The sequence below is a fragment of the Mizuhopecten yessoensis genome, unplaced genomic scaffold, assembly GCF_002113885.1.
Source record: "Mizuhopecten yessoensis strain PY_sf001 unplaced genomic scaffold, ASM211388v2 scaffold8377, whole genome shotgun sequence".
NCBI classification, from domain to species: domain Eukaryota; kingdom Metazoa; phylum Mollusca; class Bivalvia; order Pectinida; family Pectinidae; genus Mizuhopecten; species Mizuhopecten yessoensis.
The window spans coordinates 240,493-254,258 of record NW_018407517.1 but is presented as its reverse complement, the minus strand read 5'-3'; the positions used below and the strand labels follow the sequence as shown (position 1 = coordinate 254,258).

The 13,766-nt window shown below is 38.6% G+C and overlaps 1 protein-coding gene across 1 annotated transcript in view; it reads right to left on the bottom strand.

Annotated features, from left to right (window-relative positions):
- The window catches only part of LOC110455770 (conserved oligomeric Golgi complex subunit 1-like), a 123,987-nt gene that overhangs the window by 47,747 nt on the left and 62,474 nt on the right, over positions 1–13,766 (bottom strand). Inside the window, exon 19 of the mRNA XM_021506130.1 lies at positions 6,090–6,191. Within this exon, the coding sequence (XP_021361805.1) occupies positions 6,090–6,191 (102 nt within the window). The remainder of the gene's footprint in view (positions 1–6,089; positions 6,192–13,766) is intronic.

The window sequence follows — 13,766 nt, the reverse complement described above, 5'->3', positions numbered from 1 at the left end:
ATTATTTGTAGAGTTTTGTGTAAATGCCTTCCTTTTTACTTTTTAATTCATTCAACAAATGCATTTCATCATCATTTCTGTTCTGTTGCCTACTAGCCTTATCAGCGGGATTTCGCTAAGAGCGAACTTGACGCCATATTGTTTTGGTTAGAAACGGGGCGTGGCTTAAGTGTGATGGGAGGAGCTTAACACGATTGACCATGATTCTATCGCAGATTAGAACATGGTCTGTATCCAATCAAAACACGCGTTGCAAACGAATCGTGTTAGAATGTATAATAACAACGTTTTCATTATGTAGTAAACAAGTTATATTGTATAATAACAATGTTTTCATTACCTATTTATACATAACTTCACACAATGAAAGAGTTAACCTGTTTATTACTTGAGTTAAGACACAGATATGTATGTGCAAGCAAAGAACAAGTACTAAAACCTACTGCAAACATTTGGCGTATCAGGGGCTACTCACTCTATAACAAACCTACTAATAGTAACAAATTCTTTTCAAAAGATTTTAAAGGAAGCTAGACTCTGCGAAGTCACAGAGAAGCTTGATAAAGAACGCGAGCTAGACTCCAAAGAAAACAAGAGAAGCAGCTAGACTCTGAAAGACTCCAGAGAAGCGACTAGACTCCTAATATCCATGGAGAAGCTATAAAAGACTATGAATTGGAAACGCTAGACTCCGAAGAAGGCAAGAGAAGTCACTAGACTCTGGAGGAATCCAGAGAAGCGACTAGACTCATAGCCACCCCAGAGAATATATCTGTTAGATTTACCACAAGAAAACTGGCTACAGATACAGTGAAGTAATAATCTATTTAAGAGATTGGGGGTAAAATTCCCCAAGAATTTAAAGCCAAAATGGAACGATTATGTTAGTCGACGTAAGAGTGAGAGCCCCCAATAACGTAAAGAAATTATTTATAACATTGGAGGTAAAATGATAACTATTTTAACTAGTCAAAGCTCATTCACTGTTGAGCTGTACAAATTGTAGCAGGATCTGTTTGGATATAACGAGTAAAACAGTCAGATGACCATCTACCCAAAGTCTGAATAACATGATCCTGGACACTAGCGACAGCTGCTGAGGTAGCCACACCAATACGAAAAGAATGTCCATTAAAACAATGGCTGATGATACCTAAACAAGTCAGTTATTTTGAGGTATGATATGAAAGTCTGACGCATCAACGGTTTGGAAAAAAACACATTTTCAATAAACAAAGGTGAAGTCAGAATAGCTCCTTGAGCCTTCCTTGCTGCTAAATAGCGAATCATGGTGAACACAGGATGCAAAACATTGTTTCCAAACACTTTAATGTTCACTCCTTTACCATAGTAATAACAATATTTTCATTATGTAGCAAACAAGTTATATTGTATAATAACAATGTTTTCATTACCTAGTTAACAAGTAATATTGTATAATAACAATGTTTTCATTATGTAGCAAACAAGTTATATTGTATAATAACAAATGTTTTCATTACATAGTAATTAAGTAATATTGTATAATAACAATGTTTTCATTATGTAGTTAACAAGTAATATTGTATACTAACAATGTTTTCATTACATAGTAAACAAGTAATATTGTATAATAACAATGTTTTCATTACATAGTAAACACGTTATATTGTATAATAACAACGTTTTCATTATGTAGTAAACAAGCAATATTGTATAATAACGTGGTTTTGTTTAAATCTTATTTTTTATGAACCATTAATCACCATAATTTAAGCATATCATATATAGCATATTGATTCACGAAAAGTAAGTTAATAAAAGTAAATAATCAAAATAAAAGATTCAATCCGGAAACTAAAAGGTGCCGTGTTTATGTTTGTTTTTATCCTTATACTGTACAATCATGGCGGTGTCTACATGTGTTCGGAATTTGGTGCGGTTTCTGGATGTCTATACGCGTTTCCCGTTGTATTGTGTGGATATACATTGAAGGGTGTAGGTAAGTAATAACAAAGTGTTGTTATAATTGTTTACGTTCTCACGATATGTTGTTGCATTGTTGTGTGGGGTAGATTCCTTATTGATGGAGCACCCACATGTTCCACCTTCAGGGTATCATAAAAGGACAATAGGTAGCATGATTTACTATTTTAGTTGTATCAAATCGATTATCTAACTTTGTTATCATTATCTTTTATATACATACTTATTTTATTTATTTAGTATGTAACAATAATAATTGTTCATTACATAAATATGAAGGGGGGAGGATAGTGTGAGAGTACTAAATACAATTAACATGTAGTACAGTGTCACGTTAAACAGTCATTTTCCCTTTTTTTCAGTCATGGAGTGTTTGCATTCGATGAAAGTGATTCTACAACTTTTTCTGTGGAGATTTGAAGTGTTTGAAGATGTGCACCTACAAGAGATGCAGAGTGTCTAGGAAAATTGTACATTGTTTATTTCTGTATTTGTTAATATCTACTAGTATATGTTACAAACATTACAATTAGGTGTATCACTCAATTTCCATTTATGTAGTATTTGCTTTGATACTAGGATTTTATTTAATAATTTCCATCTGAACTCTTTTAGTTTGTTGTTCTGTAAGGTTTTGAATATGAATTCATTCGTGTACTCTAGTACAGCATTGATATTAAGGTTAATTTCCCAATATATTATTGAGATAGGTTTTTCGGAACGCAATTTTATTAAATGTTTGTATATGCTTTGATTGCTGCAATATTTGATTTTCATTCTTTCTAGTTTTGGAAGCTTAATGACTTAAATCTCTTTCAATATTGACATTTAAAGTTTTGCATGCTGACATAACTTTTTCATTTTTTTTAGCCAACTTTTTGGTATTACTTTCTGAATTATTGATAGTTCTGACAGCCAATTAATCTTATTTTTGAGATTTTCATAATCATTCTGTCATTCATTTTTACACTGTTATGCAGTAAGTCCTTGATTGTTATAATACCAGACTCTATCCATGTTTTAAATAATAATGTTTTTCCTTTCATCTTTATGTATTTATTTCCCCATCTGAGTTTTATCCATGTTGATATGATTTCATAGTAGAAAGGAGATAATTCTTCACTCTTTGGAAGATTTTTTAAGTTATTTAAGTTCATTTTACAGATGAGCATATTTGGGCCAAACATGTCTAGCTGTAATTGTGGGACAACTTTCCATAGGGCTTCTTCCTCTAATACAAGTTTTTTTTTACCCAATTTATCCTTAATGTATCAATGTGGGATCTTATATCGATTGCATTTAGATCTCCATCTTTGTATGCTCTGATCATTGTTCTCCTTTTTATTTTTCTCTCTTTCCATCTCATATGTAGTTGTAAATTATCTTTTCAAAATCTTGAATTGTGTTTGTGGGAATATATAACACTGAAATAAGGTATGTTAACTGTGGTACAAGTAATGATTTCACTATTTGTATCCTCCCAATTATAGTAAGTTTTCTTATTATCAAGTTGTTCACAAGTTTTTGTACTTTATCCAACTTTTCTTTCCAATTGATGTAAGTTGTAAGTTATGTAATGGATACCTCTCTTACACATTACACCTGTAATTTATGTAACAGTTAACTGTCATACACATTACACCTGTAATTTGTGTAACAGTTACCTCTCTTACACATTATATATACACCTGTAATTTGTGTAACAGTTAACTGTCATACACATTACACCTGTAATTTGTGTAACAGTTAACTGTCATACACATTACACCTGTAATTTGTGTAACAGTTAACTGTCATACACATTTCACCGGTAATTTGTGTAACAGTTAACTGTCATACACATTACACCTGTAATTGGGCTACAGTTACCTCTCTTACACATTACACCTGTAATTTGTGTAACAGTTACCTCTCTTACACACTACACCTGTAATTTGTGTAACAGTTAACTGTCATACACATTTCACAGGTAATTTGTGTAACAGTTAACTGTCATACACATTTCACAGGTAATTTGTGTAACAGTTAACTGTCATACACATTTCACAGGTAATTTGTGTAACAGTTAACTGTCATACACATTACACCTGGAATTTGGGTTACAGATAACTGTCATACACATTACACCTGTAATTTGTGTAGCAGTTAACTGTCATACACATTACACCTGTAATTTGGGTAACAGATAACTGTCATACACATTACACCTGTAATTTGTGTAGCAGTTAACTGTCATACACATTACCCCTGTAATTTGTGTAACAGTTAACTGTCATACACATTCCACCTGTAATTGGGCTACAGTTACCTCTCTTACACATTACGCCTGTAATTTGTGTAACAGTTACCTCTCTTACACATTACACCTGTATTGTGTGTTACAGTTAACTGTCATACACATTACACCTGTAATTTGTGTAACAGTTAACTGTCATACATATTACACCTGTAATTGGGTTAGTTACCTTTCTTACACATTACACCTGTAATTTGTGTAACAGTTACCTCTCTTACACATTACACCTGTATTTTGTGTTACAGTTAACTGTCATACACATTACACCTGTAATATGTGTAACAGGTAAATGTCTTACATATTACACCTGTTATTTGCGTGATAGGTAATCTCTTACACAAAACACTTGTAATTTGTGTCACAGGTAATTGTCTTATACATAAATATACATAGGTATGGCAGTAACTAATATAAATATACATAGGTAATGGGGTAACTGACATGAATATACATAGGTATGGGGGTAACTGACATAAATATACATAGGTAATGGGGTAACCAATATAAATATACATAGGTATGGGGGTAACTGATATAAATATACATAGGTAAAGGGGTAACCAATATAAATATACATAGGTATGGGGGTAACCAATATAAATATACATAGGTATGGGGGTAACCAATATAAATATACATAGGTAATGGGGTAACCAATATGAATATACATAGGTATGGGGGTAACTGACATAAATATACATAGGTATGGCAGTAACTGATATAAATATACATAGATATGGGGGTAACTGATATAAATATACATAGGTATGGGGGTAACTGATATAAATATACATAGGTAAAGGGGTAACCAATATAAATATACATAGGTATGGGGGTAACTGACATAAATATACATAGGTATGGCAGTAACTGATATAAATATACATAGATATGGGGGTAACTGATATAAATATACATAGGTATGGGGGTAACTGACATAAATATACATAGGTACGGCAGTAACTGATATAAATATACATAGATATGGGGGTAACTGATATAATATACATAGGTATGGGGGTAACTGACATAAATATACATAGGTATGGGGGTAACTGACATAAATATACATAGGTAATGGGGTAACCAATATAATAAACCTAGGTATGGGGGTAACTGACATAAATATACATAGGTATGGGGGTAACTGATATAAATATACATAGGCTATGGGGTAACTGACATAAATATACATAGGTACGGCAGTAACTGATATAAATATACATAGGTAATGGGGTAACTGATATAATATACATAGGTATGGGGGGAACTGACATAAATATACATAGGTATGGGGGTAACTGACATGAATATACATAGGTATGGGGGTAACTGATATAAATATACATAGGTAATGGGGTAACTGATATAATATACATAGGTATGGGGGTAACTGACATGAATATACATAGGTATGGGGGTAACTGATATAAATATACATAGGCTATGGGGTAACTGACATAAATATACATAGGTACGGCAGTAACTGATATAAATATACATAGATAATGGGGTAACCAATATAAATATACATAGGTAATGGGGTAACTGATATAAATATACATAGGTATGTGGGTAACTGACATAAATATACATAGGTATGGCAGTAACTGATATAAATATACATAGGTATGGCAGTAACTGACATAAATATACATAGGTATGGCAGTAACTGAAATAAATATACATAGATATGGGGGTAACTGATATAAATATACATAGGTATGGGGGTCACTTACTTTTGTCATACCATTGCTGCTAATGTCTTTTGAGCAAATATATCACAAATTAAATCAAAATACATAAATTATTTTACAATATTACTTACTTGAGGTCAAATTTGTCCTGTGTTGTCTGTCCCACAATGCAATGATGTAAAGAAGGGGCAAGTTCTGACAGTGCTCCACAAAATCTTCCCACTAACAGAATTCTACAAATAACACGTTTATTCTTCTAACATTCAATAATCTACATGTGTAAAGCATCAGTGTATTGTGGTACATGGCATCATTTGAAAAAAAATCATCATTTTATCATTAAGCTCATAAGACCTTCATAGAGCATTGCAATCACATATAGTTACTTAAATCTTTTCCAAATCGCATCAAGATAGAAAACTTTACCAAAGGAGTTTCATAGGGATATGTATTGTATTGTAAAAGCATTAAATTGTGTAGAAATAAATCATAATAACCCCGACACTCAAACTTCAATATCCTGTAAATAATCCTACACTCAAACTTCCATATCCTGTAAATAATCCTACACTCAAACTTCCATATCCTGTAAATAATCCTACACTCAAACTTCAATATCCTGTAAATAATCCTACACTCAAACTTCAATATCCTGTAAATAATCCTACACTCAAACTTCCATATCCTGTAAATAATCCTACACTCAAACTTCCATATCCTGTAAATAATCCTACACTCAAACTTCCATATCCTGTAAATAATCCTACAACCAAACTTTAGTATCCTCAAGTCAAAGGACTATTCTGATTTCAGGGTATTCCATAGGTACATTACATGGAATACATGAGATTATATTGTCCCCTATCAATACCACAGTTATAAGTATAATATGGTAACTATTAATACCACAGTTATAAGTATTATATGGTAACTATCAATACCACAATTATAAGTACTATATGGTAACTATTAATACCACAGTTATCAGTAGTAAATTGTCTCTATCAATACCATGGTGACACCTAGATACCACTAAGTACCATGGCAACTCCTAGATTCCCACTAAGTACCATGGTGACTCCTAGATTCCCACTAAGTACCATGGTGACTCCTAGATTCCCACTAAGTACCACGGTGACACCTCGATTCCCACTAAGTACCATGATGACTCCTAGATTCCAACTAAATACCATGGTGACTCCTAGATTCCCACTAAGTACCAAGGTGACTCCTAGATTCCCACTAAGCACCATGGTGACTCCTAGATTCCAACTAAGTACCATGGTGACTCCTAGATTCCCACTAAGTACCATGGTGACTCCGAGATTTCCACTTAGCACCATGGTGAATCCTAGATTCCAACTAGGTACCATGGTGACTCCTAGATTCCCACTAAGTACCATGGTGACACCTAGATTCCCACTTAGTACCACGGTGACTCCTAGATTCCCACTAAGTACCAAGGTGACTCCTAGATTCCCACTAAGCACCATGGTTACTCCTAGATTCCAACTAAGTACCATGGTGACTCCTAGATTCCCACTAAATACCATGGTGACTCCTTGATTCCCTCTAATTACCACAGTGACTCCTAGATTCCCACAAAGTACCATGGTGACTCCAAGATTCCCATTAAGTACCATGGTGACACCTATATTCCCACTTAGTACCATGGTGACACCTAGATCCCACTATGTACCATGGCGACTCCTAGATTCCCTCTAAGTACCATGGTGACTCCTAGATTCACACTTAGTACCATAGTAACACCTAGATTCCCACTAAGTACCATGGTGATTCCTAGATTCCCACTAAGTACCATGGTCACTCTTAGATTCCCATTAAGTACCATGATGACTCGTAGATTCCCACTAAGTACCACAGTGACACCTAGATTCCCACCCAGTACCATAGTGACACCTAGATTCCCACTAAGTACCACGGTGACACCTCGATTCCCACTAAGTACCACAGTGACTCCTAGATTCCCACTAAGTACCAAGGTGACTCCTAGATTCCCACTAAGCACCATGGCGACTCCTAGATTCCAACTAAGTACCATGGTGACTCCTACATTCCCACTAAGTACCATGGTGACACCTAGATTCCCCCTAAGTACCATGTTGACTCCTAGATTCCCACTAAGTACCATGGCAACTCCTAGATTCCCACTAAGTCCCATGGCAACTCCTAGATTCCCCCTAAGTACCATGGTGATTCCTAGATTCCCACTAAGTACCATGGTGATTCCTAGATTCCCACTTAGTACCATGGTTACTCTTAGATTCCCACTAAGTACCATGGTGACTCATAGATTCCCACTAAGTACCATGGTGACGCTTAGATTCCCACACAGTACCATAGTAACACCTAGATTCCCACTAAGTACCATGGTGATTCCTAGATTCCCACTTAGTACCATGGTTACTCTTAGATTCCCACTAAGTACCATGGTGACGCTTAGATTCCCACACAGTACCATAGTAACACCTAGATTCCCACTAAGTACCATGGTGACACATAGATTCCCACTAAGTACCATGTTGACTCCTAGATTCCCACTAAGTACCAAGGTGACTCCTAGATTCCCACTAAATACCATGGTGACTCCTTGATTCCCTCTAATTACCACAGTGACTCCTAGATTCCCACAAAGTACCATGGTGACTCCAAGATTCCCACTAAGTACCATGGTGACACTTAGATTCCCACACAGTACCATAGTAACACCTAGATTCCCACTAAGTACCATGGTGATTCCTAGATTCCCACTTAGTACCATGGTTACTCTTAGATTCCCACTAAGTACCATGGTGACACCTAGATTCCCACTAAGTAGCATGGTGAAACCTAGATGACAACTAAGTACCACGGTGACTGCTATATTCCCACTTATTACCATGGTGACTCCTAGATTCACATTAACTACCATGGTGACACCTAGATTCCCACACAGTACCATAGTGACCCCTAGATTCCCACTAAGGACCATGGTGACTCCTAGATTCCCACTTAGTACCATGGTGACTCATAGATTCCCACTAAGTACCATGGTGACACCTAGATGACAACTAAGGAGCATGGTGACATCTAGATTCCCACTAAGTACTCCTAGATTCCCACTAAGTACCACGGTGACACCTCGATTCCCACTAAGTACCACAGTGACTCCTAGATTCCCACAAAGTACCATGGTGACTCCAAGATTCCCACTAAGTACCATGGTGACACCTAGATGACAACTAAGGAGCATGGTGACATCTAGATTCCCACTAAGTACCACGGTGACACCTCGATTCCCCCTAAGTACCACAGTGACTCCTAGATTCCCACAAAGTACCATGGTGACTCCAAGATTCCCACTAAGTACCATGGTGACACATAGATTCCCACTAATTACCATGTTGACTCCTAGATTCCAAGTAGGTACCATGGCAACTCCTAGATTCCTACTAAGTACCATGGTCACTCTTAGATTCCCATTAAGTACCATGATGACTCGTAGATTCCCACTAAGTACCACAGTGACTCCTAGATTCCCACAAAGTACCATAGTGACTCCAAGATTCCCACTAAGTACCATGGTGATTCCTAGATTCCCACTAAGTACCATGGGGACACCTAGAATCCCACTAAGTACCATGGTGACACCTAGATGACAACTAAGTAGCATGGTGACATCTAGATTCCCACTAAGTACCACGGTGACTCCTAGATTCCCACTAAGTACCATGGTGACTCCTAGATTCACACTTAGTACCATAGTGACACCTAGATTCCCAAAAAATACCACGGTGACTCCTAGATTCCCACTAAGTACCATAGTGACTCCTAGATTCCCACTAAGTACCATGGCAACTCCTAGATTCCCACTAAGTACCATGGTGATTCCTAGATTCCCACTAAGTACAATGGTGACTCATAGATTCCCACTAAGTACCATGGTGACACTTAGATTCCCACACAGTACCATAGTGACACCTAGATTCCCACTAAGTACCATGATGACTCCTAGATTCCCACTAAGTACCACGGTGACACCTCGATTCCCACTAAGTACCACGGTGACAGCTATATTCCCACTTATTACCATGGTGACTCCTAGATTCACATTAACTACCATGGTGACACCTAGATTCCCACTTAGTACCATGACGACTCCTAGATTCACACTAAGTACCATAGTGACTCCTAGATTCCCACTAAGTACCATGGCAACTCCTAGATTCCCACTAAGTACCATGGTGATTCCTAGATTCCCACTAAGTACAATGGTGACTCATAGATTCCCACTAAGTACCATGGTGACACTTAGATTCCCACACAGTACCATAGTGACACCTAGATTCCCACTAAGTACCATGATGACTCCTAGATTCCCACTAAGTACCACGGTGACACCTCGATTCCCACTAAGTACCACGGTGACAGCTATATTCCCACTTATTACCATGGTGACTCCTAGATTCACATTAACTACCATGGTGACACCTAGATTCCCACTTAGTACCATGACGACTCCTAGATTCACACTAAGTACCATAGTGACTCCTAGATTCCCACTAAGTACCATGGCAACTCCTAGATTCCCACTAAGTACCATGGTGATTCCTAGATTCCCACTAAGTACAATGGTGACTCATAGATTCCCACTAAGTACCATGGTGACACTTAGATTCCCACACAGTACCATAGTGACACCTAGATTCCCACTAAGTACCATGATGACTCCTAGATTCCCACTAAGTACCACGGTGACACCTCGATTCCCACTAAGTACCACGGTGACAGCTATATTCCCACTTATTACCATGGTGACTCCTAGATTCACATTAACTACCATGGTGACACCTAGATTCCCACTTAGTACCATGACGACTCCTAGATTCACACTAAGTACCATAGTGACTCCTAGATTCCCACTAAGTACCATGGCAACTCCTAGATTCCCACTAAGTACCATGGTGATTCCTAGATTCCCACTAAGTACAATGGTGACTCATAGATTCCCACTAAGTACCATGGTGACACTTAGATTCCCACACAGTACCATAGTGACACCTAGATTCCCACTAAGTACCATGATGACTCCTAGATTCCCACTAAGTACCACGGTGACACCTCGATTCCCACTAAGTACCACGGTGACAGCTATATTCCCACTTATTACCATGGTGACTCCTAGATTCACATTAACTACCATGGTGACACCTAGATTCCCACTTAGTACCATGACGACTCCTAGATTCACACTAAGTACCATAGTGACTCCTAGATTCCCACTAAGTACCATGGCAACTCCTAGATTCCCACTAAGTACCATGGTGATTCCTAGATTCCCACTAAGTACAATGGTGACTCATAGATTCCCACTAAGTACCATGGTGACACTTAGATTCCCACACAGTACCATAGTGACACCTAGATTCCCACTAAGTACCATGATGACTCCTAGATTCCCACTAAGTACCACGGTGACACCTCGATTCCCACTAAGTACCACGGTGACAGCTATATTCCCACTTATTACCATGGTGACTCCTAGATTCACATTAACTACCATGGTGACACCTAGATTCCCACTTAGTACCATGACGACTCCTAGATTCACACTAAGTACCATAGTGACTCCTTGATTCCCACTAAGTACCATGGCAACTCCTAGATTCCCACTAAGTACCATGGTGATTCCTAGATTCCCACTAAGTACAATGGTGACTCATAGATTCCCACTAAGTACCATGGTGACACTTAGATTCCCACACAGTACCATAGTGACACCTAGATTCCCACTAAGTACCATGACGACTCCTAGATTCCCACTAAGTACCACGGTGACACCTCGATTCCCACTAAGTACCACGGTGACTCCTAGATTCCCACTAAGTACCATGGTGACTCCTAGATTCCCACTTAGTACCATGGTGACTCTTAGATTCCCTCTAAGTACCATGGTGACTCCTAGATTCCCACTTAGTACCATGGTGACACCTAGATTCCCACTAAGTACCATGGTGACACCTCGATTCCCACTAAGTACCACGGTGACTCCTAGATTCCCACCAAGTACCATGGTGACTCTGAGATTCCCACTAAGTACCACGATGACTCCTAGATTCCCACTAAGTATCATGGTGACTTCTATATTCCCACTAAGTACCATGGTGACACCTCGATTCCCACTAAGTACCATGGTGACTCTTAGATTCCCTCTAAGTACCATGCTGACTCCTAGATTCCCACTTAGTACCATGGTGACACCTAGATTCCCACTTAGTACCACGGTGACTCCTAGATTCCCACCAAGTACCATGGTGACTCTGAGATTCCCATTAAGTACCACGATGACTCCTAGATTCCCACTAAGTACCATGGTGACTTCTAGATTCCCACTAAGTACCATGGTGACTCTTAGATTCACCATAATTACCATGGTGATTCTTAGATTCCCACTTAGAACCATGGTGACACCTAGATTCCCACTTAGTACCACTGTGACTCCTAGATTCCCACCAAGTACCATGGTGACTCCTAGATACCCACTAAGTACCACAGTGACACCTAGATTCCCACTAAGTACCATGCTGACTCTTAGATTCACCATAATTACCATGGTGATTCTTAGATTCCCACTTAGAACCGTGGTGACACCTAGATTCCCACTTAGTACCACTGTGACTCCGAGATTCCCACCAAGTACCATGGTGACTCCTAGATTCCCACTAAGTACCATGTTGACTCCTAGATTCCAACTAGGTACCATGGCAACTCCTAGATTCCAACTAAGTACAATGGTCACTCTTAGATTCCCATTAAGTACCATGATGACTCGTAGATTCCCACTAAGTACCACAGTGACACCTAGATTCCCACTTAGCATCATGGTGACTCCTAGATTCCAACTAGGTACCATGGCAACTCCTAGATTCCAACTAAGTACAATGGTCACTCTTAGCTAGATTCCCACTAAGTACCATGGTGACTCTAAGATTCCCACTAAGTACCATGATGACTCATAGATTCACACTTAGTACCATGGTGACACCTAGATTCCCAAAAAATATCACGGTTACTCCTAGATTCCCACTAAGTAGCATGGTGACTCCTAGATTCCCACTAAGTACCATGGTGACTCCTAGATTCCCACTCAGTACCATGGTGACTCCGATATTCCCACTTAGCACCATGGTGACTCCTAGATTCCAACTAGGTACCATGGTGACTCATAGATTCCCACTAAGTACCATGGTGACTCCTAGATTCCCACTCAGTACCATGGCAACTCCTAGATTCCCACTAAGTACCAAGGTGACTCCTAGATTCCCACTAAGTACCATGGTGACACCTAGATTCCCACACAGTACCACACAGTACCATAGTGACACCTAGATTCCCACTAAGTACCACAGTGACACCTAGATTCCAACTAAGTACCATGGTGACTCCTAGATTCCCACTAAGTACCAAGGTGACTCCTAGATTCCCACTAAGCACCATGGTGACTCCTGGATTCCAACTAGGTTCCATGGTGACTCCTAGATTCCCACTAAGTACCATGGTGACTCCGAGATTCCCACTTAGCATCATGGTGACTCCTAGATTCCAACTAGGTACCATGGTGACTCCTAGAATCCCACTAAGTACCATGGTGACTCCTAGATTCCCACTAAGTACCATAGTCACTCCTAGATTCCCAATAAGTACAATGGTGACTATTAGATTCCCACTAGGTACAATGGTGATTCCTAGATTCCCTCTAATTACCACAGTGACTCCTAGATTCCCACAAAGTACCATGGTGACTCCGA